At 54.9% G+C, this 27,788-nt stretch overlaps 1 protein-coding gene across 5 annotated transcripts in view; it reads right to left on the reverse strand.

The window, feature by feature from the left end:
- ZBTB16 (zinc finger and BTB domain containing 16) overlaps positions 1 to 27,788 on the reverse strand; it is a 54,202-nt gene that overhangs the window by 19,120 nt on the left and 7,294 nt on the right. For all 5 annotated transcript variants that reach the window (XM_074527857.1, XM_074527859.1, XM_074527858.1 and 2 more), the window contains exon 3: positions 7,760 to 7,857. In XM_074527857.1, coding sequence (XP_074383958.1) covers positions 7,760 to 7,857 — 98 coding nt within the window. The remainder of the gene's footprint in view (positions 1 to 7,759; positions 7,858 to 27,788) is intronic.

The following is a 27,788-nucleotide window of genomic DNA, read 5'->3' on the forward strand; positions in this document are numbered from 1 at the left end:
CCACAGTCAGGGTGGGGTCTGGGGAAAGGTGGGCAGAGAAGGCGACAGGGAGAGAGGCATCACAAGATGCATTGGAAAGAGAATTCCTTTGCCTTTAAATTGTCTCGGTAACGGCTGGCTCGCAGGCAGAAATATTTGGCAGCGGTGAAATTAAAAGTGATAAATTTTCTCGCCAAGAGCTGATCGATAATAGAGGTCTCATCTGTTAATCAATATGACAGTCTGCCTGTTTACTGTGCATATGTTGTTCCCCGCCGCCCTCGCTGCGATGTCAAGTTTGCATTCAAAACAACCCGAGTGCACCTGGGCCGCTGGCGGCTCCCAAGGGGCAAACACACCCAAACTTTGGGGTGCTCCGGGGTGGCTCCCTCGCACTTGCCAGGGGACCACGCCAGCAGGGATGTGGGGCACTGGGATGCGGCGCTGCCGGGGGTGCCCTCTCCAGGCACAGCAGGGAGAGGAGGAGTGCGGAGCGTGTCCCTGAAGGTGCGGGATGGGGAGAAGCGAGGGGCCGGATCGATAGGGCAGCAGCCGGGCCGCCCTCCGCCCGGCACTCGGCGCGGGCAGCGCGCAGCCCGCAGTTGCCAAGGCAATGGCTCTCCATGGCTCTCCATCGCCACTCAAAGCTCCGCCGGCCCCAGCGCCGCGATCCACGAGGATGTGGCAGCCCGCGATCCGTGAGGATGCAACAACCGCGGCAGCAACAGGTTCTGCCCGGGCAGGGCGGCTGCTGGTGCGCGCCCCTCCGAGCAGCTGTGCCCTGCCGGCTGTGCCCTGCGGGCTGTGCCCCTCCGGGCTGTGCCCTGCGGGCTGTGCCACTCTGGGCCGTGCCCCTGCGGGCTGTGCCCTCCGGGCTGTTCCCTCCGGGCTGTGCCACTCTGGGCCGTGCCCCTGCGGGCTGTGCCCTGCGGGCTGTGCCCCTCCTGGGCTGTGCCCTCCGGGCTGTGCCCTCCGGGCTGTACCCCTCCGGGCACTCCGCGCTTCGAGGGGCTCGCTGCACCCGCGGGCTGAGACCGAGCACGGTCTCAAGCCCCTGCTCAGCACGGGGCTTGCTTTGCCTGCCCCCATTTCCACATGGGATTAGCGGGAGCAGGGACGTGCCAGTGCCCTCCGCAAGCCGTGGCCAGAGGGGTCGGGGGAGGCACAGCCCGGCGAGGCAAAGGCAGCCAGCATCTGGCTGGGGGGCGGGCGGACGGGGGGAGGAAAAATTCCTGGCGAGGCGAAAATAAACAGGGCGAACGCAGGGAGGAGCCGGGCGCACTGGCTTACATAAGGAAGCACAGTGTGTACCAAAACAGCGGACCCAAAAAAAGCCGGAGCTGTCAGAACAATGAGTACAGACGCGGGGCATTTACAGCAGGCGCTGCCGTACAGTTTTATTTACAGTACCTCTTATCAGCGCGGGAACAGCACGCCGCCTGCCAATTTCCAAAGGCCAGGACTGCGTGTTCTTTCCCTCAAGTAGATGTGTACTCCAGGCGGGGGGAGGTTGTTTTTTTTTCTCTCTTTTTTTTTTTTTCTTTTTTTTTTCTTTTCTCATCAGCAAAACAAAAAACTGATACGGAGCCAGAATTCCTGTAATGTACACACGCCGGCGGGGAGGGGGAGGAGGAGGAGGGCGGCGATTGAATATGTAAATAGTTCAAGGTTAATTTTACTATGTGAGTCACTGGGAAAATGTCATCCAACATCTGAGCTTATTATAACAGGGCTCAGAAAAAAAACCACCACGGCTTGCTGTTTGTTATGAAAGGGAGCAGGACACGTTGGAAAGCGGAGCTCATGGCAGGGCTCTCTTCTCCCCCCCTCCTTTCTCCCTGCTTTAAACAGAAACCATCGGCGCAGGTTTGGGCAGGGTATATTTAGCCAGCGCCTCGTATCGCCTACAACGCGCAGATATCTGCAGATGATCTTATCGATGGGCCGGGACAGGACTCCGCGTGCTGCCAAGTATCGGCCGTGTTTCGGCGCGAGCCTTGCTGCTGGCACCAGCCCCCTGCCGTACATTTATATCCGCACAAGCAAATTTACAGCCCCTGCCTAATAAAGGTCGCTGGTGCAAACGGGCGAGGAGCTGCTGCTGCTCCATCCTGCGCGGTCACTGCCGCCCCATGCGCCCCCAAGCAAGGCTGAAGCTGCCCAGGTCTGCAGGCCCACCAAAGACACAAGGAGGGACAGAACTCAGGCTGGACTTCATGATCTTGGAGCTCTTTTTGAGCCTCTATTATTTAATTTCCCCTCCAAGAAATGTGAGGGAGCAGGCTGCCGGGCTGCACGGTGGCTCTTGGGAGTGGGATGCCCCATGGACCAGGACTTGGGCAGGGGCTGCAGCTCCCTCCCAACCAGCCAGGCCTAGCTCGCTGCGCTGGATGGCAAAGTTCATCTTGTTATCCACCATCATCCCAACAGTCCCTCCCAATGCCCATCATTTAATTACTTTACTGGAGAGGAGGAACTTCCGTGGGGCTATGGAAGAGGCATGCTGAGCTCTAGCTCAGGAAAAGAGAAGGAATAAAGCAAAAAGAGGGACTGCTAGCACCTCAGAAGGAGGAGGAAGATGGCTAAGGGAGGAGGAAGATGGGAAATTGGTGAGGAGAGGGGTGGGGAAGGATCCAGCCTTCCCCACTGCTGGCTTGGCACAATGGCCCCATCAGTAGAATGTGACATCCCCTCCCTCAGCAGAAGCGATTAATAAAAATTTGGGATTGTATATTATTAACAGGCTGTAATTGGTGAGAAGATGGAGATGTGAGGGGGGAAATATGGATTAAAAAAAATCGGCAAGAAAATTTATGCACTGCCGTTGCTTTACTACCTAATTAATTCAGTAATTTCAAAAACAATTTTATTTATGTTCCGTTTACCACATCAGAAGTGCAAAGAAAAAAGCACCAAACCACAGTGATGCTAAAATAATACCTCAAGGCATCTATTTTTAATCAGTGAAAAAAAAGGGAAAAAAAGAGGAGAGCCAGCCCAGCTTCTATACAATCTCTGCTGGGCAGACCACCAACTCGGGGAGCGCAGCAGCCGAGCCCTCTGCGAGTGCCTTCCTGGCTGCCGAAAACAGAGCTTGTCAAAAAAAAAAAAACAAATCCATAATGGCCTGAGGCTCCTCTCCAATCTATTTTCTGCTCAGCTGGTTTTAAATGAAGTTATTATGAGTCATTAAAACACCCGCAAGCCTGTGGAAGTCAGCCAATTACAATTTTAAATTTAGCCTGTTCTCTATCCCATTCTCTTGTTTTCTTCTTTTGCCCACATCAAGCCGCTTTCGGATCTTTATTATTGCCATTATTATTATTATTATTATCGTTATTGTTATTTCCCTTCTCCCCTGTTTCACCCAAGTGGAAGAGACAAGTCATGAAAATCTCTGTGCTAAAAAAATACTGTAGAGAAACCCAAGAAGGGCTTAAAAAAGACAGAGCTGCAGAGCAGGCCTGGAGAGTCAACCTCAGCTCCTGCTTCCCAAAGTGCCACGGAAAGGTGATAACTAATATCAGAAAAAGTGAGGTGTGGGCAGCACAGAGTGAGGAGGGACCTTAGCTGGAGTGCTGGAAACTCGCCTGAGAAGGATGCTGTGGCATGGGCTGCCCTGGGGAGCCTTGGGAAAGCACCCGGAGGGATGGAGCAGGGGCTTGGGGCTGGCTGACGTGGTGGCCAGCAGCAGCACCATCACCAGCCTTGGCCAGGCAGTGCCACCAACTCCTGCGCCTCACAGGGACTGCTGGAGCAGGGAGCATTTTCATTTAAAAAAATAATAATAAAAATTATTAATGATGATAATTGACTTGGGATCCCAAAGTGGCAGGTTTTTACACAACCCCTTTTCCTGCTGCCCCTGCCATTGCCACTCTTTCCAGCAGCATCCTCTCCACAGGGAAAAAATTACAGACCCCATCCCTGGCAGCCCCGCACGGCGAGCGAGCACGGCGCGTACTGCACAGCCCATAAAACTCCAAACAGCCTCCAGACACTCCTGCAATCGTCCTCCATCAAAACACTTTGTCTTGCATACAGAAATGCGGCGGGGCGCCGCGCGGAATACCAAATCAGCCCGTGACGGTGCGGGGAGGCGGCTCCTTGGCAACCGGGGGGGCTCCGCCACCGCCGCCGCTCGACAGGAAACAAAATCTGTCAAGCCTGTTGGGCAAATGATAAACATTAGCGGTATTAAAAACAACACAAAAGCGGCGTAAATGGCTGGCGAGCGTGCGGGGAGGGGTGGGCAGGGACGGGGGGGCTCCTGCCCCTTTTGCCTCCCAGCCCAAGTGAGGGGGGTCTCCAGCACCACCGCCTGGGGGGAAGTTTGGGAAGTTTCCCCCCTCCAGCAGAAAGCAGGCGGGCAGTGATGGCCACGGACATCGTGAGGGATGGATGGACATGGGATGCGTGGGGTGGGCATGAGGGGTCCTGGCATCCCACTCTGCACCCCACCATCAATAACATCAATAACGTCAATAATGTCAATAACGTCAATAACAAGGGGCAGCCAAACCAAGGAAGCGCTGAGAGACGGTGGGTGAAAAATAAACGTATTTCATCAGGTGAGGGCGGGGAGAAGCAAGAAGCTGGCTTCAACCCAGCGGCCAGGTCCAGGAACCCGGCCAAAACAGGAGCTAAAAAGCAAACCATAATTTTCTGGTCTCAGTTCAGGCTCTTGAGGCAGAGAGGATGGGGAGGGGAGGGGTGGGGGCTAAGAGAAATGTATTTTTCATCAGCCAGTGTATAATTTATAAACAGCATTAAACAGTTTTTGTTTTCTTTCTTCCTCTCCCCCGTGTGCGCGGCTTGGCCGGCAGTCAAGCCTGCATTAATTTCTGCTGTGGGTACAGTGTGTTCTTGGATGCACATCTGCGGATGATCATAAACGCGGGAACGCTGGCAGAACATCCAGACCTGCCGGCAGGCCGCTGACATCACCCGGGACCGAGCGCGGGACGCCGGCCAGCCGGGCCGGGGGGGCGGAGGCGTCCCCGGGGAGCGCCGCGGGACCGGCCGGGGCGAGGGGACCGGAGCGCGCTCGGCCCGCACAGACCCGCACAGACCCGCAGAACCCCGCAGAGCCCACAGAGCTTGCACAGCCCCGCACAGCCCCGCACAGCCCCGCACAGCCCCGCATAGCCCGCACAGCCCACAGAGCCTGCACAGCCCCGCACAGCCCCGCACAGCCCCGCACAGCCCCGCACAGACCCGCAGAGCCCCGCACAGCCCCGCAGAGCCCCGCAGAGCCCCGCACAGCCCGCAGAGCCCGCACAGCCCGCACAGCCCCGCAGAGCCCCCACAGCCCACAGAGCCCGCACAGCCCGCACAGCCCCACACAGCCCCACACAGCCCACAGAGCCCACACAGCCCACCCGCCAGGGGACGGGGCGATGCTCGCTGGGGGTGGATGGGCCGGGATGAGCCCCCTCTCCTTCCACTGGCAGACAGAGGCAAGGGTGGGATGTGGATGTGTCGTCCCCTTCTGTCCAAGGTGCCATCCCTACCAGCACGTGCGACCCCACTCCCCTGGCAGCCCCTGCTCCCTGGACAGCTCGTCCATCCCCCAACAGGACCTCGGGGCTTTCTTCTGCCTCTCCTGATGATGGAGGAGCGTATTTGGGTGGGGAGGGAGGGTGTGAAGCAACAGGGCAGGGGTCTGCAGGGCTGCTTCCTGTATGTCCCCCACGCAGCCCATGAGCATCCCTGCGCACTATCGGCTGTTCCCACCGTTCCCAGCCCAGAGTGGAGAAGGGCAGCACAGCCATCTCCACAGCAGCCATTTCTGCTGGTGGGGACAGACAGAAACCCCCTCTCCTCCCTGTCCTGGGGAACAAACCCAGCTCACAGCAGGTGCTGAGTAACCAGCACCCCAGGCTGAGAATGAGCATCACTGAGCATCAGCTCTGGCGAGGATGCAACTGAGGGAGCAGCAGTGCTGGGACCAGCCTCCCTGGTCAAACCAGTGATGCTCTGAACCACAGAACCAACAAGCTGGGTCTGTCACCTCACCTTCCCTGACAATTTGCTTTTCTGGGAGAAGGGCAACTCTCCATGTCAGCCTTAGAGATTTCTGAGAGTCTGTCTGCCAGCAGTGCGGGCAGCAGGTAGGGAAAGACTCTGCATGGCATTACAGGCTTTACATTTACACTTTATACTGAGAGTCAACATGGGGCCAAGTATTTACCCTGCACCTGCAAGGCTGTGGCACAGCAGCACTGTGTGCTCAGCCCAGCCTGCCACAGAGCACCACAGCCCCCAGGGCTGCTCCCCAACCAGGTCCTCAGTAGGAACCTTTGCCATAGCCCTTTGCCAACCTGGATGGGGAAGCTGCAGATGTTAACCCCCTTAAGCCCTTTGGCACTGGGGCTGGAGAAGGGTGCCAGGGGACACAAGCCATCCCACTGCAAACTCCCAGTTAAACACAGGCTCCACTGGTGTGCAGGCAAAGCTGCCTTCAGAGCTGAACACGAGCCCTGCACCGCTCCAGCATAACCTCCCCGTGTCCAGGGCTGGCGGCGGGGGGAGGCGAGGGAAGAGGTGCAAAGGTCTCCTGCTTTAATAAATAACAGTGCTGGAATTCGCAGCGGCTGTTTGCGAGCTCGAGGCAGAGCTCTCCCCACCCCCCAGTCCTCGCCGGATTTACAAAAAAAAAAAAAAAATTAATCCTGTGTGATGACAAGCTTGGCTCAGCGTTCACTGTACATACTGTACCCACAAAGCTGGCTGCCTGCCAGGGACAGGCTGTGAGCCAGCGCGACCATAACAAACACAAGCCGTGCGTGCCACTGCTGGGGGAGCAGCATCCTCAGCCCCGGGCCGGGGGGGAACAGCATCTGAACTCCAGCACTCAGGGGAACAGCATCCCAGGGACCACCCCAGCCACCTGCTGCTGCCTGCAGCCACCCTGAGAAGCTGGTCCTGGCCCAAAAAACAGTGGGATGGGAATGGGGTCAGGATTATCGACCAAACATCAGAAAGCAGCAACTGGCCGGACGAAGTGCCCCCCTACCCCAGGAAAAAGAGGAAATGGGGAAAAAGAAATGAAAACAGGTAAAATATAGATAAAAGTGTATAACAGCATTTAAAATAGAATACAGCTTCACTGCCAAACTACATGCAAGCAGATCTGTGGCTACAGTACCTGCTACCCCCCAGAGATCTGTCCTCAGAGCAGGAGGACAAGGACTCCTGATGGTGTTGGGGTCCAGGGGTGCCCGGGCTGTTTCCAGGTCCCCACATCAGACACCCAGCTGTGCCAGGACTGCACCCCAAGGGGAACATCAGCTGACACGGACTTGCAGAGCACAAGTCTTCCCTCCAGTGCAGCGCTCCAGCCCTCCCCTATCTATTTAATTAAAGGCCCTGCAGCCTGTGAACCTGCTACTTGGATTCATTAGTCAGAGAACGCCTAATTCTGCAGTTTTGCTAACGAACCTGCGGTGGGGGCCCGAGGTGGAAACAATGCTCACGCTACAAGCAGAGCTGACCATGAGTAGCTGCGTGGCATGTAGAGTTTGTTATTCCAAGCTGCTTAGTCTGGAAAATATTTCCACAATTAAGGAACTGAAAACAAACTCCAAAAAAGAAAATTTAAATAAATCAAATTACTGGGCACTGGAGAACAAGTTTGCAACGTGCTGCCCGGGGAAGGGCGCAGCCGGCGCTGCACGTGTCTGCTGCAGAGGAGACGTGTGAGCTGGGCAGCCACAGCATCCTGGGTGGACAGACAGAGCAACCCCCGTGCCCAGCCCAGCAGCCCCTCCCAACCCACCTGAGTGAGCCAGTAAGTGCATTCGCAGCCGCAAGCTGTCCAGGAACCGCTTCCCGCACAGCTCGCATCCGTACGTCTTCATCCCACTGTGCAGCTTCCTAGGGGAGAACAGAGAGGGGTGAGTCCTGGGACGGGGGGAAGTGACCCAAAACAACACCCAGAAACTGCCTGGTGCTTCCTGCAGCCCCCACATCGCCCAGAGTCAGAGCTGGCTTGAGAGGGAGGGCACAGATGGGGGGTCCCACGTGACTCCCCAGGACTGAGGAGACAACCCTCTCCCCACCAGTGTTTGTTATTGTTGCTATTGTTGGAGTCTTTTAATAAACTTGATAATTCTGAAATCTGGAGTTAAGGCAAAATCTGTGTTGGCAAACTCCTTCCCCATGTTCTGAGTGCTTTTTAAAAAGGCACTGTACTCCAAAAAAAACCCCAACCACTTTAAGAGGTTGTTTGTGTGTATTTCTAACCAAATCCCAATTTCCATCCAAATTCAGCATGACACAAATCACAAGCAACAAACAGAGCCACCAGCTCGCAAACAGGAAACATGCCACTCACCGTTTCCTGGCAGCCCCAGGTACACAGCGAGCTACGCCCAGGCAGCATTGCACAACGCCGAGTGTGCCTCCCACCCCACGGGGGGCTCAGCATCCCCCACATCCTGCCTGGAGGGGCCTCTGTGCCCACGGCACTGCCCACAGGCACTGATCACAGCAACGGGTGCCAGGCTCGGCCACGGTGGCCAGACTCTGCATTATTGCCCGTTCCTTGCTGTGAAGGCATCGATGCTCCACCTCTGGGTGACCAAGCTCTGGACCAAGTGGAATGACCTTTAATGGAGGCAGCATTGCAGGAGCACTGTCCAAGCCTGAAAATACCACCCCAATCCCATCTCCTTTCCAAGACATTGCTGCTGCCCCTGGCATTCCCCCCAGACCCATTTCCCCTCCCCTTTGGGACCAACCATTGCTCAGCCCCCACCACCCACTGGGGAGCACCCTGAGGCTCGGTCCCCACAACAGCCTGTGCTGCCAAGGGGGCACGGAGGGACACAATGCCCAGAACATGAGGAATGGGGGCTTGGTGCTTTATTTCCCCACCTCCACTGGTGACAAACAGACTCTTTGCAAAGCCACCTGGCTCTGTGCTGCACAGCCAGCTGATCAATGCCCCTGAGCCCCAAACGCATGGGCTGCTGCTCTCAGTCACCCTGAGCTGCTCAGACCTGTGGCTGTGGCTGGGAGGACTCGGGACAGCAGCACGTGCAAAGTTTCAACATCGGATGCTGTAAACAGAGAAGTATTTGTGTGTGTTGAGGAGTAACACAGCCCATAGCTGTGTGCTGACCTCTGCTCGCAGCCACCATCTATCACCGCGCCGCAGCAGGACGAGAGTATTTCTATTGCCTTGCTGCCAAAGACAAAACAGGAGTGGTCCTGTCCAGGGCTGGATGTGGCCCCTCTCGCGGGAGGGCTCAGCCCCAGCTGTGCAGGCTTGCGAGGACCATGTGCCTGCGAGCTCCTGCTGCACCTCCCCGGAGGTGTAAGTTTTATTGGAGCAAAGCAGCTGCTGCTCTGACTCCAACAGGATCACCCCTCACTGCTGCACAGAGCCAGAGCCCCAAACCACCCCTGCCCCACGGGGCTCAGGGGCTTGTTCCCTGGCTGCCAGCCCCACATCCCACCCTGCAGGATACTGAACACCAGCTTGGGAAGAGTTGAACATCACCCCTGATGTTCAGCAGCGAGTGAATGCTGCAGAGCAGAGGGGAGAGGGAAGGAGCAGGACCTGTTTCAACTCTCAACTTTGCTGTATAATGTAATTATTAATCAGGCTTGTCCTGAATTCACTGTGTCATAGCAGAGGATTAGGAGTCATGCACGAATTCAGGCCAAGAAGGTTTACAATCCAAAGGATTTATCCGCCCTGCAAAAATAAATAAAACACAAGCCTCCTGACAGGGCTCCGCTGCCAACGAGCAGCTCAATAAGTGACAACCTTCTCATTTTGCATTTTTAATTTGGGACATGCCTGTCACACTCCCTGGCTTGGGCTGAGCTCACTCCTGCACTTAACACCAGGCTAAAACCACTTTGTTAGGAAGACCCACGTCATGCTGTGGGTCCACACTGCCCCTTCTGAGGCCAGAACACCTTTCCCTGAATTACAGTCTAACTGGTTAATTTTTTCAAGTAAAACATGGAGGGTTGGGGTTGTTTTAAGCAAGTCTCAAGAAACAGAGAAACAGAAGGACAAGCTTCCTTCCTCTGCATCTCCCAAACCTATGGCTGGCTCAACCTCTTCTCCCATTTTCCCAGCACAGAGTGGGGAAATAAGGAAATGAGGAGACCCCCAACCCCACTGGTGTTACAGTGCCCTGGAAATCCACCTGCCACTGCCCAGGGCACTACCACGTCCCCAATTCACATCCTCTCTGCATTGTTTCAATGGGGCACAGGGGTGCTCAAAGAGTAATTTAGTTGCAATATCTCTATCAACAAATTTCAGTGGCAACAAAAGTTTTCCGCTCGGCGCCTGCTTCTAGGACGTTCTTATCACTCGCCATCTTGCACGGTCCCTTTCAACAAGGTCTTAAAGAGCTTTATCTGCTCCATTTCCCGGTAGCGAAATATGATTGAAACGTTCTATTTCTGCTCGCCGGATTAAGGAGATGTTGCAAAACTGCACAAAAACCTGGCAGATGTAAGCAAGGTATTACGGCTGCTCGGGCTGTTAAGATCTGAGGGGAAAGATCAATATGTGCTTCTGAAGTTGTGCCTCCAGAAAGAGGGGGCGGGGGAGTGAAGGGCGTTAAAATACATGCCAGCGCTGCCCAAACTCCGTGCCAAAAGATAAACCATGTTTTATTATTCTGACATGAGGCTGCAACTGTGCTTCTTTCTCCTGCAAGGTCCCTACAAGCACATCAGCCAAGAAGGCGCCCATGGGATGGAGAGCAGAGGCAAGTGGGAAAAGTGCCTTTTTTGTAAAAAGAAGGTTTTCCTCTCATTCCTACACAATGTCCCTCTTGAAGTGCGTGGAAACAAAGTCAGCCAAAGCCTCCAGGTGATGAGATATCACTCGAGGATGCTCTGGCACAGAGGGTGGCCCAGGGCGATGAGGATGCCCAGGCAACAGGGATGCCCGTGGCACAGTCCCAGGCCTGGATCCAGCCCTGCCCAGGAGCCCCAGCCCAGGCTTTGGCGAGGGGCTCTCCAGGCGGAATGCAAGCCCAGCGATCCCCCCTCCCTGCCCAGCCCCGCAAACAAAAGCCGGGCGAGAGGCTGGCCCCTCGCAAGCTGCCGGTAATTAAAAAGGCCTGTAAATGCCCCACAAAAAGCACTTCAAAGGCACGGCGACTCCAGCGAGACTGCGTGGTGTAAAAATTATGAGTTTTCCCCACAGGGTGCTTTGTGTGAAAAGGCCGGGCTCGGTGGCAAACGCCGCTGACCAGAGCTTGGGGATGCAGGGGCTTGGCAGGGCCTGGCAGGGTGCAGGGGTTTGGTGGAGCACACTGGGCATGGGCACGGGTGCAGGTCTGGCACCTAAAGACCCCTGCAAGTGTCCCACTGCCACCACAAGCGAATCTCTGCTCTGCCTGCCTAAAACCCTGCCTAAAACAGCCTTCTGCTCTCTTTACTTGAGGAACTCTTGCATCCCAGCCCCTCCCCAACCCCTTTTGGGAAGCAGGGGAGACCCCCTCCCCTCCCCTCCCTCTGTGCTGAAAAAGACACATGGCTCTTGGCTGTTTGATTACTTTTAAGTGTGTATTTTTCCCCTCAAACAGAGTGAATACAATGGTTAGGAAATTTGACAGAAAACTATTCCAAGCCATTTATTGCCTTAATGCGCACCTTTGTCCAACAGGCAGTTTTGACAGGAGCGATAAATTCCAAATTTATGTCAACAGAGCATATGTTGAACACCTCATTTCTGAGCTAAAGCGGCATGCTGCCCCATAAATCACCCTTCTGTTTGAAATGAAAGTAGATTACGGGCCCATGTTATTGAGCAGTTAGAGCCATAGTCATATAAATCAGAACTTTTAACTCCAGGCGATCCGTTCTGCAATTAACTAAAGGGCACTTTGTCATCTCCGGGCCAGGGCACAGCTTGGCAGGGTGGCCGGCTACCGAGGGAAGGCAAGAGCCCCTCGCTGCCGAGGAAAGGCACCGGTGCAGCTGAGGCTCACTCGGTACCTGTTGGAGCAGCGTGGGGCTGGAACAGCCTGGCATGGGAGACCCACGGCCGCAGGGCTTGCACATCCCTGCCCACGGATCCTGCCTGGTCCATGTTCTGGACACGAAACGCAGTGGGGGAACTGAGAGGATGCATGACACAAGAGAAACAGCAGAGTCCTGACAAGTCTAAAGCCAGGCAGAAACACGAGAGAGTGCGGTGCTCAGAGTCCTGTCCCTACAGAAATCCGTACTTGGGACTTCCACAGTGGTTTTGCTGCGTCCCCCAATGCCCAAGCATCAGATCAAGATGCTCAGCCCACTGATCTCCCCCATCCATTGTGCTGCATTTCCCTGGTTTGTTCCCCTGCATCTCCCAGGAACGCTGTGCCATGGGACAGGGCTCCTGCGGGGCGTGGGGCTGGCAGATGCTGTGGGCAGTGGGACCAGAGGATGCTGGGGGGCTGGGGGACACTGCAGGGGCTCAGCCCCGTGAGTGCTGGCAAAGGGTGTGGGTGCGAGGGGCAACTCACACCCATGGGAGTGTCAGAGCTATAAAAAGATTCAGACACTAAGTATTTCCTTTCCTATAAAATATTCATTGCTGCACACCAGTGCCAGGGAGCACAAACCTCCAGTGGTTCTAACTTTGTGCCGCAGCAATAAGGGAGTTTTATGGGAGCCTTCTGATTTTATTTACACTGGGCCATCACAGTGGTGCCCTGCCAGAGGGGCAGCCACCAGCCAGACATGATGCACTGAACACTGGGCAGCCAAAATGGGACCAGCACCACTTGGCATTCCCCAAAAATCCTCCCTGCCACCCCCTTTCCCCCGGTGTCTCCCTTGCCCAGGTAAATCAATATGAAATTGATTCATCCCTGATCTATTTTATCAAGATTAAGGCAGTGGTGCCACATCTCATTTTCAGTGGGGACAGAGCAGGGGAAGCCAAGGTCAGCGGGCACCAAGTGGCCGCAAACCCCACATTCTCCACACTCCGACACCAGCACCACACCTGAGCTGCCAAGAGGGTGATTTTGCCCCTGAAGTGGTTATTTACAACACTTGGTGATGATACCGGATCGGGCCCTGGTCGTGGTGGCTCCTGCAGTCACCGCTCTGCCCTCAGCTCCCAGCCCAGAGGATTAAAATAGCAGGGAGAGCTATTAAGGGCACAGGGAAGGGGGAAGGGAGCTGAGACCTTCCTTTCACTTTAATAAATTAAGAAGAAGGAAAAAAAAACAACCAAAAACCTGCCCTCAAACCACCACTGCTGCTAAATATAAACAAACAAATAAATAAATCTTACAGAAGCTGGAAATAAAGATTTTACTATTTCTGAATGATTTAATATAAAAAACCCCAAACAACCAACCAGGGGGAGGGGACAGCTATCAATAGAGAGCACCGAAATTCCCTGCCTGTACAATATTTATACTTACCATGAGCTAATTTATGAGTTCAAACCAGATGCTGCGGAGTGACATCATTCCACATGATGCCAACACTTCCCCTTTGAAAAAAGCCAAGGGAAGGATCCTGCTGTCCTGCCTTACCTGACAAGAACCAGCCACAAACACCCAACATACAATTCCAATCTTTTTTAGAGCCTGTCCACAACAAATGTGAGCAAATGCTGCCAAAGGGCTACGACACTCAAAATTTGCTGCTGGCCTGGGCCAAGCACGTGCGGCAGCATTTCCCACCCGCTGCTCCAGCATCCCACTGGAACGATGCTGCCAGCTCCACGGGTTGGGAAAAGACAAGACAAACTGCCCACAGCAAAAAGGGCAGCATACAGATTTTTTTTAATGTATTCCAAGGCCCTGGTTTCATACATTCTCTGTGTTCAATATTCGTTACTGAATGGAACTCCCCAGGAGAGAGCTTTATCCATGTGAACATCCCCTTTGTGTGTCCCAGACCCCCAGGCAAGAGGGCCCATGGGTTTGCCAGAGGTGGGACAGCACCGATGGGAAACCATCAGCTGGATCTCGTGGATGCAGCTGCAGTGGGAAGCTTCCCCTGTCCATCACAGCAGGACAGGGGGGCACAGATGCTGCTGCAGGTCCAGAGGTTTGAGATCTGCAGCTTTCAGAAGGGGATTCAGAATGCAGCCACTGCACAATTCACTCCAAGAGCACTGAGGGATGGCACCGGGGGTCAGCAGCTTCTGCCAGCCCCAGGATCAGCCCTGCATCTCTGCTGCACCCCGGGATGATGGAGACTGATGTGAACAGTTCCACGATCCCCCACCGTCACCGAGGGGTTAACGCGTGGCGATGCACCGGCCCTGCTGGGAATAACGGGCGCTGATGGCCCTCCAAAATCATTGTCCCCATTCTTGGGGCATCTGGTGACAGTGACATGCTGAGCACTGCGAGAGGAGCTGCGCTGGGCAGCCTCGGCCCTGGGCTGCTGGGCACGGCGCTGAGCCGACCTGACACGGGTGTCAGAGGAGAGCAGGGGGAGCTGCTCTGGAATCATCCAGATCTGTGAAAAGGGTGTCAGAGGAGTCAGGAGAGCAGGGGAAGCTGCTGCTCTGGAATCATCCAGATCTGTGACATGGGTGTCAGAGGAGAGCACGGGAGCTGCTGCTCTGGAGTCACATGAGATCTGTGACACGGGTGTCAGAGGCATCAGTGGAGCTGCTGCTCTCGAGTCACACGAGATCTCCACAAAACAGCAAAGTGACCTTCTCGCTGAGTACATCTGCCGCAGCAGCGGCGTGATTATGCAGATGTTTTGATTCCTAATTCAGAAATAATAAGCGGTTCACAGATTCCAAGTTTAAAAATATATTCATCATCTGGTTTCCGTAGCAGCACGTGTGCCATTGGAGCACCAGCAAAGTGCTGGCCTCGGCCACTCCTTCCTGCCGACCTTCAGCATGCTTGGGACACCTGGCTCTGAGCAGCCTGGGCTGGTGGAAGATGTCCCTGTCCATGGCAGGGGGCTGGAGCTGGATGAGCTTTAAGGGCCCTGCCAACCCAAACCATTTTGGGATTCTGTGACACAGGAAAAGGATTCAGCATCATGCATCGGATGCTTTCCAGAGACAACAGTCCTGGGATGGTCCAGGCAGCATCGTCCTGCTGCTCCCCAGGGAAGGGGGAGACTGCAGCTCCCGAAGCCCCCAGGAAATGGCAAAAGTCCCCCCAGAGCCAAAAGCAGGGAGACAGGGGAAAGTGAATATACTATTAGGGTGCTGGAGCACAGAGAAATTTAAATGAGGGGCAGAATTTTAGGGTAGAGGGAATTTTGTTTTAATTTGCACTCTCTTTGATGACCTGACCACAGGGCTAAGGCTGGACATGCATCAGGAACAGGGTGGTACCCCAGAGCTGCCTCAGGGATGAGCTGGGATGGGCCAGGAGCTGCTTCCCTGCACTGAGCTCCTCTTCAGGGAGTAGGAACAGCCCCCAGGTGCCAGATGGAATCCATCCACAGCTTGGCTGCTCTGTTCCATGAGGGGCACATGTGCCTCCCACCCCTCACCTCCCTGTGGAGATGCTGACGATGCTGCTGCCCCCTCCCTGGTGCCTCCCTGGCTCCTGCCCCGGCTCACCCGCCTGGGAACTGCCCAGGGAATGGGCACCAACCCCAGAGAAACGCTGCTGCTGCTCCCATGAACAGCCTAGATCCTGAGGAGTTTTATAAGGTAATCAAATATGCAAGAGATTCAACAAACTAATTTCAAGCACACACCTGGGGTCCTCTGATAATGTCGGCTGCGCCTATACAGCGCAAGGATTAAAATTTCATAGAGTCATGATTTCATCAGTCGCTAAACTACAAAGGATTAATTAACAGCCAGGGAAGAGCTCATGGCTTGGAAATACAGTCTTAAGGAAAATATCTATCTTGGCTCTCCAGATGTCAGCACACAGACGAATAAAGCTTTGATGAAAACACTTTCTTATTATTAGCAACTCCAAAACATTGTGTTTTTGTAGCTGGAATTAAGGATGCCCAATTCCAACCTGCCACCGCCTGGATCTGTGCATTGTCACGTGCCTTTCTGGAGGGCTGGTTTGGGCTCCTGGGATGTGACTGTCTGGCACACACCGGGGTTTTATGCCTGTATTTTGGGGATGGGCAGAGACACCTCCCTCGGAGAGGGGATGGGAGAGCCCCAAGCATGCAGGAGCCCAGCCACGGGTCTTGCCTTGCCTTTGCTCTGAGCTGCCTGCCCTGTGCTCACTGGCTCCCAGAGAGTCTCCCAAAGTATTCCTCATGCTGGGCTGGCTGCGCTTCAGAAGTTTGGGAAGGAGAACGGGCGATGGCCTCAGCACTGGCAGCGTGAGTGGGAGCAGCAGCATCTTCTCTCCCCTTCCCTGAGAAGATGAATTAGGGAGCTGTCAGCGAGGGACAGGCGCAGCAGCCGTGTTGCTGTACGGGGGCACTGGAAGTGTCTTTGATTAATGAAACTGTAACGCTGGGCTGTTACACAGTCCTTCTGCGGCAGGAGAGATGCCCTGGGACAGGCTGGAAATGCCGGGCTCCACTTGGATTCCCCAGATGCTTCCCCAGCCCCGGACTGGGCTCCTCCCGTCCTCTGCCAGCACCATGCCTTTGCCCAGGTCTGTGCCGCCTCCTCAGGAGTTCCCAGGGAGGACAAAGAACTAATTGTTTCCAATTACAAGTTGGGAAGTGAACATTATGTACCTTATCAAGGCAGCAAATTAACAAAGCTGCACTGCACCGGGTTTTGGGGAGCCCCAAGGAAGAGGAGGTGGCAGCAAGGGAAGCACCTTGGCAGCTCAGGGACTGGGGTCACTGCTGCCCATCCAACTGCACAATCCCCCTCGGAAAACACGTATTTTTGGGAGAGACTGTGGCAATGGGAAGTGCCAAAGGAGCTCTCCCAGCCGGAGCAGAGCTGTCAGCACTGCACGGTGCAGCACGTGGGGCTGCTGTGCTGCATCCACCGTGTCCAGGCTGGCTCTGCTCCCAAAGCCACGCTGGAGCTGTCACCCCATGGCAGAGCTGCGTGGGCAGGTGCTGCTGGCTCTGCAGGGCCCTGCACCGGGGACAGCAGCAGGGGCACGGCACGGGCAGCCTTCCCTGCAGTTTCACCCTCCTGCACCGGGTCCAGTGCCGGCGCACCGACAGGAAGACGCTGCCTCAGCTCTCCATAATTAGTTTTGCTCAGTGTACAACATGTTTTGATGAAAAATAAATAAATACCTTCCTGGCGAGCCAAGCTGCGAGCGGGACGCCAGCACTGACAACACGCTCCACTCCCCGTGGCCCCGGCCAAAAGTACGCGGCGTCCCGAGGCCGGGCGTTGCTGAGCCATCCTGGCACCCTGGGACCTCCCCGAGGAGCCTTGCTCACCATTAATTCATTTATGAGCAGCCTCACCCCCTCCCCAACATGCACAACAGGTTCCATGCAAATTCGGGAGCTTTTAAATTATACCGTTAATGAAAGCAAATAAAGGCAGTTAAAAGGCAATTTGCTCAATTGGTGTTAATATTTAAGCACAGCATGTGCAAAAACGAGATCGCAGAATTTGGTTTTTCCATGAGAAAACTTTTGGTCCCGACTTTCCTGAAGAAAGGATGGCTCATGGCAGTGAATGCTGTGCCCAGGATCAGGTCTGGAGCCCTCTTGGCAGCAGCCAGCCTGTGTGCCCCAGCAGCTCCACAAAATCCACAACACTGGCAATTCCTCCTCTGTCAAGGGGTGCAACTCCCACCCCCTTGGGGGCCAGCATCCCCACAGCCCTAGTGCCCTCCTGCAAACCTTTCCTGGGGGCAAAACCACAGGGACAGCGGGAGCCCTGAGCATCCCCCGTGGGATTTGAAACACGTGTGGCGACTGAGGCGTGGGCAGGCAGGGGTGTCACGGGTGTCACTGCCATCACTGCAGCCCCAGTGCATCCCCAGCCCAGCACACCGTTGTCACCACACATAAACCCTCCATGTGCTGGGAACGTGGTGGCCGCTGTGCCAGCAAACAGCAAGGACACACCACCAGGCAGCACGAGCTGCCCTGGCACCCCTGAGGCACAGCATCCCTGCCAGGCACACTCTGGCCATTGCCTCCCGCGCCCAGAGCGTGATGTTGGTGTCGTAACAGTAACACATTCCTAAATAAAACTGGAAACAGGGACCTGGCACCAAATTACCACAGGCAAAAGCAGCTGGTGATGCCCCTCAGAGCAGCCCCACTCCTGGCCATGCTCTGGCTCAGGGGTTACGATGCTCTTGCATAAATTCCCTTTCAAAACAGGAGCTGCCAGTGAATGAGACCTCGATTTCTAATGGTTGGAAATATTTTGTACACTCTGCTGCTCCCTCTGTACCCCTTTGTCGGGGCTGAGGGCTGACGGCTAAAGCGGGTACCAAAAGACCATCTGTAGCTCCCGTCTTTACAGAGAACTTTAAATAGGGGGATGAATGAGCACAGGAATTAATGAATGATAAAGCCGTATGGTCCCAGTCAGCCTCCTACGCCGGGATGTGGCATTCAAACCCTCCCAGCCTTCTGCCACAAAGAGAGGTTTCTAAGCTACAAAAAAAAAGGGAGGAAAAAAGGGGGGGGGGGGGATGGTGCATGCAAGTTTTTAACAACAAATGCAGCGCCTTGCCTGCAGGTTCCCACCCGATTTCCCTGTGCCAGGCTGGGGGAAGGCACGTGGGAGGGAAAATTGGGGCTTCCCCAGAGCCACCTGCAGCTCCCCTTGATGGAGCAGTTAGAGGAGGGCTCTGGGGCCCATCCATGTACTGGGTGGGGGCTGCAGAGAGAGACAGCACCCTGGGGTCTCACACCAGCAAGGGTGGGCAGATTCTGGACAGGCTGTCTGGACTGACCATGCCGCATCCACTTGGCCAGCCTCTGCAGCATCTGCAGCATCCCCCCACCTCATCCATTTAAATATGACTGGTAAAAACTAAAGAACCTGGAAAGGCTGAAGGGTGTTTCAGGTGAGGGGTCAAAAGTGAGGGTGTGCACAGAAGCACATCCATTAGAAACCAGCTCTACCAAAACAAAGTAAAAAAGATAAACCACGGCTTAAGGAACATAAATGAAGCCTGCTCACCAGAGCCAGAGAAAAGATGCTCCAGCTCACAGTTCATGGCTGGAGATTAACAGGTGACAGCCAGGGAAAGACAAGGACATGGAGGGAAGAGTTGCTGTTGCTTATGGAGGCTCCTGCCAGCCCAGGCACACCAACAAGGCAAAGCCAGGATCAAACACCCCAAATCAGTTCAAATCCTGTTCAAGAACCAGGGTCTGCTGGGAGGCAATGTCTGTCTCCAAAACAACCCAGAAGAGGCAGAGGGAGTGTGGCGCAGGACTGGAACACTACTTGTGTTTTAAAAGCGGTCATGTGTAAAGCATTAGTGGTTTTGAAATTGCATTCTCGAGTTAATTAAATGGACAATCTTTTGTACATAAAAAGTGAAAGCACGCAGTCAAAAGCTAGGGAAGAGGACGTGTCTCTTTGGAGCAGGGTGCTGCCTCTCCTTGCCCGCTCTGCTGATCCAGGTGTCCCACGGGAGCCGCTGTCCTGGTGTGCCAGCACAGTGCCAGGGAGGCTGTTTGCTCTGTCCTGAGGCATTCAGCATCCCCTAGCCCCTGCCTGGGCACTGCACTGACCCATCCCATGGGCCAGTTTACCCACAGGCTCCACTCAGGGGTTCCCTCTGTACAGGGAGGTTTTACAGGCTGATGGCAGTGTGAACACCCGTGGCAGTTATCTCTGCTGCAGTAAAACACCGACCTTCAGTTTTAGGCAGGAGGTAATGTTCACCATCGACTGGATCCACCATAAACTGTTGATAATTACTATTATCTCTGAGTTAATCTTGTGAGAGGTCAACAGTTTTATAAAAAACTTGCAAGCTGTATCTTTTACCTTCCAACTTCATATCTGGGTCAAAAGGTCAATTACTGCAGCTTGCTGAGTTGCGATTTCAGAAAAAATGCCTGCTCCCACCCCAAAGCCCCACTGGTGCACGTGAGCAGGCACCCACCCTTGGCAGGCAAAGCACCCAAACTCTTGGGCTGAGAAGGGGAAGAGTTTTCTCAGCCAGGGCTCTCCCTGTTCATGAGCGGAGCTGGGCTGGCTGCTGGCAGACCCAGGGGTTGGGGCACATCCCGAGCACTGGGATGCAGCCAACGGGCCCTGTGTGTCACTCTGGGGAACGCACAGCCCCTGCCTCGTGGCACGGAGCTCGGGAGATGCCAACCCCACCCGCAAAGCTCGGTGTGTGGGCAGCTGCCTCCCTGCGCCGCGTGCACAAAATGAGCGCGTAAACGCCTGGGCTCTGCTCCCACACCTACCCATGCAGGTGGCACATGGAACCAGAGCAGAAACCTTTGCAGGGGCTGGGAGAAGCCCCAAAAATGGATGAAGCTGTGACCCCGCTCTGATCCTACTGCCTCCCCGTGCTCTGCATCACCAAAGATCATCTCTGCTGTTATGTTACCCCCTGGCAGGATCCTGCCAGGCAGCTCTGTGCAGTATCTCTCACTTGGGAAGCAAAAAAATGCTTTGGTGCTGCTGCAGCCCCTCCCGTGAGCGCAGCCCGGGCCGTGGAGCATTGCTCAACTGCTCGGCAGGCAGGTGTCATAAACAAGCAGGCACATGGCAAACATATCGATTTCCCCGAGCTTATCGCGCAGCAACCGGTGCTCAGTTACCAGGCTACTTTAATATGTAATTTACTGCGAGAAGGGAGAGCGGGGCTGAGGCTGGCTGGAATATTTACTGTGGGATGGACGGGGAGGTGGAAGGTGTGAGCAGAAGGGAAGCACGGTGTCTCCTGCCTCCAGCCATCCTTAGTATTTTCTAACTATTAAAAAAACCCAGCCCCTTGCTTCTGCGATGGAGTGTTTACACAGATGCCATTAATCTTCTTCTGCAACTGCTTATACTATGAAAATATAGTCTTAGCTGCCTGGGCTCACCATCTCCTTCATTTAAATTCAGATGCTTAATTTCTGTCAAAACAGAGCCCACCAAAATTACCTTCATCCCTTTCTGGTGCTCAACTTGCCTCACCATCTGAGAGCTGCCTGTCAGAGCGGGGAGGGACTCCAGGTGGGAGCCTGGAAAAATGGGAGAGGGGTGGCATTTCAAAGGCTTCTCCTCTCCAGCCTAGACAGGACCAGATGTGACAGCCAAAACCAAAGCCCAGCCTGAGACAATTCTCCCACCCTGCATCCAGTCACCCACCGGGAGGGGGGATCCTTATCCTTGCCCTGACTCAGCACCTCCACCTGCCTGGGGAGGTGTTTTGCCTGTCTCCCCAGCCCATCAGCAGCGTTTTGGTGGGGACAGAACCATCCTGTCTCCCTCCTTGCCCGGTTCTGCATCCCAAGGTATTTTGCAGACGTGACCCTCAGGAGAATCCTGGGATCCACGGGAGGTTGGTGTTTTCAGGGCACAATATTTTTAAAATCCTTCTTGTACAGTACCTCTCAGTAGAACTTTTGGAATTTACAAGATAAATACTGGTAATTTGATTCTTATCTTCTTCAAATCCAATTCTAAGGCAATTCTGTGTTAAGGACACTAATTATAGCCCAAGGGGAAAGAAAAGGTAACCCATCAGCGAGAACACACTGGAAACGTTTAAAGGGGAAACGTTTAAGGGGGTACAGGGCACTGAAAAGTTAAATAGATTTCAAATCTGCTCTGGCAAGAGCAATAATATGTCGGGTGGAAATGATGCTCAGCACCATTCCAGCTGGTCCTCCCCGTGGGCAGCTCAGTGCTGTGCTGGAAGTGTCAGCAGCTGGGGCTGTGTCCAGGATGCTCTGCACGTCCTTTTGGGAATGCCTGGCCACTCCAGAGCCGGGCTGGGACAGGCAGCAGTGCAGGGACAGCCCCGTCTCTGTGCCCACACAGTCATAATGCTTTTCACCCTCATTTCCCTGGCATTATTTACTAAGGAAAAGGAAAAGTTTATACACACAGGGAAATGCAACCAGCAACAGATACTGAAAATGACAAAACCATTACTTGTTAATACAAGTATTATGGATTTTCCAACAAACACCCCTAAACATGGGATATTCTGGCTGCAAAACACATCTGGAGGCAGAAGCCCCCACATGCTCCAGCAACCAAAGAGTTCTCTGTTCACTGCTGAAGAGCACCCTGAGGAGGAGGAGGATGGTGGGGAGAGCACACTGACCACTGCCACATGGCACAGCCTGATCATTACAGCTCCTATAAAATAATAAAACCCCAATGCCAGGATGCAGAGCCAGGATGAGGCAGAAGATAATGCAGGAAGAATCAAAGGGATCTGGCAATCCAAACGGAGTCTTGTTTAATGAGTGCTGCCACAGGCTGTCGTTCCACAGGCATTAACATCCATCGTTACCGTCCCTTCGAAGGCGACACGGTTATTCCCTTTAACACGGTGACACTTGCAGCTAACTCATGTCTGACCCAGACAGCCAGGGCAGACTCTGTGTGAGAGGTGACCAGAGGTAATTGAAAATACCCTCGCTGCAGACCGGAGCAGAAGGGCTGTCTCAGCAGCAGCCCTCGGCGCAACAGGTGACAGCGGTGGCACCTGGAGGATGACCGGCACGGGCACATGGTAAATCAGCACTTTGCTGGGGCAGAGCTGGGCTGCCTGGGGCACGTGGAGCGGCAGAGCCACGGTCCCTGTGTCCCTGGAGCACATGGTCACCAGAGCACACGGTTCCCAGAGCACAGGGTCACCAGGGCACATGGTCACCAGGGCACACAGTGCCTGGGTCCCTGGAGCACACAGTCCCCCAAAGCACACAGTCCCTGAGTCCCCGGAGCACAGGGTCCCCCCCACAGCACACAGTCCCTGAGTCCCCGGAGCACAGGGTCCCCAGAGCAGGAGGACCACGAGCAGCACAGCTCTGGCACCTGGCTCTCCGTGGCCGCGCGCCGCACGCAGTGCGGTGCCGATGGAAGGGCCCTTCCCCGACACACACACGGGTTGCTGGCAGGAAGCTCGCCGTGCACGGCCGCTTCGTTCACTTGGCAACAGAGGCGCTAACGAGGGAGCGAGCTGCTCTCCACCTCCAGCCAGAGGAGGATGAGGCACAGCTGCCAGCGGTGCCACTGGCCCAGCCTTTGGTGCCCCGCCATGCGGCACCATGGGAGAAGGTGAGAAGCATCCTGAGTGCCATCCTCAGGAGATGCCCATCTCTGTGACCCCTCACTCAGCCCCCCAGCACCATGGTCCCCTCTTCTGCCATCCCCTTCCCATCTTCTGGCCAGGCAGAGCTGGTCTCTCTGCCAGTGCAAGGTCCAGTGTAAGCTCTCCTCCCAGCGACGCCTGCACCCTAAACACACAACCCATGAGAGGCCCCAGCACCCATGTGCTGCCTGGTCATGGCCCCCGCTCCAGGGCAGCCTGCCACAGAGCCCACCCTGCTAAATAATGCATTGGGCAGTGCTCACTGCTGCAAGGGAAGGATGATAAACATTTCTGCACTGCTCTAAGTTACATTTGGTTCAACGCTGAGGGAAGAGCTGCCTCCAGCTAAAGGGTCAGAGAAGCCAGAAATCAATAGAGGCGCTTGCCTGTGCATCCTGAGATGCCAGTGTCCCTCCCCAGACCCGTGGGCAGGGTTGGGCTGGGGGAATCCCACAGGCAGGTCTGGGGGCATCCCCTGGCAGCCCTGGCGCTGCCCCACACTCAGGTACTGCTGACTCAGCACCCTGCAGGCTGGGAGCTGCCAGTGGCCCAGTTCCCACCACAACACCCACTTCCTACAGCCCTGCCCCACATGCAATCTTCCCCACAGCCCCAGAAATGCAAATCCCAAATTCCCCCAAAAAAACCCCAACCAAATGCCACCCTTCAGCCAGGGTGATGATGAACTGAAAGGCTAGAGGAGGCATGGCAAAGTCAGGATAGCATTTCCCCATCCCTCACCCAAGGAGCAGACAGGAAACTGGGAAGCAAAATCAATTACTTTTCACTTTTCTTCCACTGGGAAGGTCCTCACCCAAGTTAAAATGTTCCTAAGATTATTCCTGCTACAGGGAAGCAGGTTTTCTGCCAGTTTCATTGCACATGCTGGTTCTCACCAACACAACTCTGTAAGAGAAGGCAAGGGCAGTGTGTGGGCAGAGCTGCCCAAAGAGGCTTCACGTGTGACAAGCGCCTCTGGTCACTGCTCTTACTCGCAGGAGTGCCCTGCCCTGCGCTCGGCACTTGGCATCGTTTCTACGAACAGGGGAAAGGAAGAAAGAGAAGAGGAAATCACCTCGTTCCTGGTACAAACAGCAGAGCACCCTGTAGGGGGGGAGGTGGGCGGGAGATGCGGAGGGTTTCGGTTCTGAGCACGGGGCTGTTTCGCAGAAAGGGGCCCAAGCGCGAGGGTGGCAGCTCTGTGCTGTGCCCTGACCACCCGGGACCCTCCCTGGTGCCGTGGGGCTGTTGGTACTGCAGTGGGGCTGAGCAGCGGGTGCTGCCAGGGGCTCGGTGCCGTGGGTGCTGTGGGTGCTGTGGGTGCAGGGCCAGGCAGGCACTGCCAGGGGCTCGGTGCCGTGGGTGCTGTGGGTGCTGTGGGTGCAGGGCCAGGCAGGCACACACGCTCTCCCTTATCTCTCCCACGCACGGGCCGCTCGCGTGCGCCGTGCAGCCGGCCGTGACCGCAGCCGTGCCCGGCCCTGATAAGATCCGTCACCACGCTGCCTGTGCCGCGCGCTGCAGCCCGGCTCACACAGCCCGAGAGCCACTGGCAGGGTCTCTCTGCACCGAGCACCCCCTGCACACCCTCTCTGTGCCTCCCCTCAACAGGGAGCCTTTTCTGCTACAATTTGCACATCCTATTCCAGACCTGTGGCAACAGAATGGCTTAGATTGGGAGGGACCTTAAAGCTCATCCCATTTTAACCCTCTGCCATGGGCACAGACACCTTCCACTATCCCAGGTTGCTCCAACCCCTGTCCAGCCTGGCCTTGGACACTTCCAGGGATGAGGCAGCCACAGTTTCTATGGGAAGCTGTGCCGGAGCCTTATCACCCTCACAGGTAAAGGTAATAGCCTGAGTTCACAGCCATCTCTGTTCCTGCAGGACAGCAAAGCCCTGAGAAACCAACGGAACAGCCAAAGACACTTCCAGTGAAATCTGGAAGGCAACAACCTGCCCCAAAAGCCTTGTGCTGCCATGCACATGCACTTTCAAGAAGGCCGCTTGGGTTTTGGTTGAGTTTTTTGAAAACACAGCCTGTGCTGTGGTGAAACTGGATTTCTTGGAGTCATAGCCTTCCTGGGTTTACTCTGTGCATGCCAAAATTAGTACAACCTGTCCCTAAATACCATAATAAAAAACACGTAGTAAGCGCTTTGCCTTTATTTATGTCAGTGGTGGTTTCAAGCAGGATGAATCATGCTTCCTCCTTAGCACTCCTTTCTAATATGATTTACTATAAATACTCCATGGAGACGAGAATGAGGGAAGGTGACCAAGGGCAAAGCATGTGGAGTCCAGCACCATCCCCAGACTCAGTGGCAAAAGCATAAAAGCACATTCAGTAGTTATGATGGAGTGGAAAACCACATGTGGGTTGTAACGGTGCAGTACCTGATGTGGAATTCATAGAATCACAGAATAGCCTGAACTCAAAAGGATCATCAACATCCAACTACTGGCACAGCACAGGACAGCCACAAAATCCCACCATGTGCCTGAGAGCATTGTCCAAATGCTCCTTGAACTCTGGCAGGGTCGGTGTTTGGGAATCACAAAGGTTGGGAAAGATGTCTGACAGCACCGAAACCAACTGTTCCCTGGCACTGCCAAACCCACCACAAAACACGTCCCCAAGTCTGGCGATGGACAAGGCCTGGTGCTTGGGGCTGGCGGTTTCTTGAGTTTCTCTTTGTTTTTATGCTGTTTCCCTTCTCTACAGGTCACCACGGTGACAGCAAGCCCCCTGCTCCGGCCCAAGCTGCAGCTGGGTGGAGGTGCATGTTCTGCAGCAGGGGCGCACCACGGTGCCGCGCAGCCCGGCAGCGGCGCGGGCACACAGCGCTGCGCTGAGCGAGCGCGGGGTTATCAGCGCGGCTGATACACGCCGATAAGAGCCCATCTCTGCGCTGACACCCGAACAAAGCACGGCGTTTAACGCTGATTTATGGCGGCCGGCCGGCTCTGGCTGGGCTCTGCTCTATGCGCCTACGTGGAGAGGCTTTTCCTCAATCGCACATCGCCCGCTTGTTTGCTAAACAACGTGCCAATAAAACAGCAATGAGACAACCAAGGCCGATGGAAACCTGAACCAGCACAGCAGGGCGCGTATCCAACCATAATCTACTTAAAATCAGTTAAGAACACTACAGCGAAAATGATCCGGGCGGCCCTGGCCCCTGGCCAGCGCATAAGCCTGGGCCACAAAGGCTCGCTCCCGCAACCCCGATTCTAGGGCAACGCTCCCTCCTTCAGAGGCACAGTGACCTCTTGCCAAAAACTGGAATCGACCTCTTGCGAGTGACGTGGTCCAACAGCACTGGTGCTCTTCCAAAGGTACCTGCTGCTCTGCTGTCTGCACAGAAGTTACCCAGAGCGCTGCCACCGCGAACCAGCGCATTCCACACCGAAACCAAGGGCTTCAGGCACGCCTCAGCCTGGATAAAGCTTATCCAGAACAGACACAGAGGTGATGCTCCTGAACACCCCACAGCAGCTCTGAGCAACTGGGAACAAAAGTAGATGTCACAACTGCACTGGAAACTCATCAGCCGATGTGACAAAGGTGTCTGGCCACATGCAGACTCCCCAGCCATGTCTGCATTTATTCCAAACGATGCAAGAGCCTTTCCCTGTTGCTCATATGATATCCTGTCTGAAATTCCCTTTGTGCCACCCTCCCTGTTTCAGCTGGTACCTTGTCACACCACCAAACTACCAGGGCGAGGGTGCACGCCAAGCTCCGTGCAGGTCACTGGCTGCAGAGCCCCTCCAGCAAAGGAGGGAGCGATGCCCTGCAAAGGACTGATCCCACCATAAAGTGCTGAGCCAGGCCGGGGAGAAGAACCCCTCACCGGCAGAGTGACACAAGCCAGGACTGCCGGGTGAGGAGGAATGAATGGAATAGGCTAATTTACACAGGAAGTGAGCACTTACCAGACCCTTCATCCCAACACACAAAACCCTCTGCCATATCTGGAAGCAATTACACCCAGTTAACATGATCTGCCTGCCACTAAAATTAACTGCAAACAGAAATATTTTTCACTTTTGCAACAGGAGATGCCATGGCCCCGTGTTTGGCTGCCGGGAAATATTTAGTAATTACTCATTTAAAGCCTCTCTTGAAGCTGTCAAGGGGGGCAAGGGGGGAATAAAAGAAAAATCTTGCTAATTGCAGGCAAAAAGGAAAATGCAGATCATTTTGCTCTATCCAAGGAAAACAGATTTACAGACTGGTGTAACTAAAGAGCCAACATCCCACAGAAGCGGGGAAGGCTGCAGGAATGCTCCGTCACCAACAGCCCAGGCTGCTCTGCACCACTCCTATGGCCCACAGGGAAAGGAAGAAAGGGTGGGCAGAGTCAGCCCTGAACCAGCACAGTCTCTCTGAGGGGCCCTCTGTACAATGCTGCAAAGGCATTGTAACCAACAGCACTGTATGAGGTGTAACGAGGACTGAGGATGCTCTGCAAATCTCATCGAGCCGTGCAGCAACAGCCAGCTCTGGGGAAAAGCCCCCCAAGTGTCCCCAGTGTGGCAGGTTCAAGCATTGGGGTCCCAGCCCTGCAGCCAGTGGGGTCCTGGTCCCTGGGAACTGGGGGGTGCTGGGGAAGGGGCAGAGAGCAGGCAATGACCCCATCACACCCCTGCATGTCCCTCTGCAAGGTGTCAGAAGCACCAGGCATCATGG

Source organism: Zonotrichia albicollis, chromosome 27 (genome assembly GCF_047830755.1).
Source record: "Zonotrichia albicollis isolate bZonAlb1 chromosome 27, bZonAlb1.hap1, whole genome shotgun sequence".
Classification (NCBI taxonomy): Eukaryota; Metazoa; Chordata; class Aves; order Passeriformes; family Passerellidae; genus Zonotrichia; species Zonotrichia albicollis.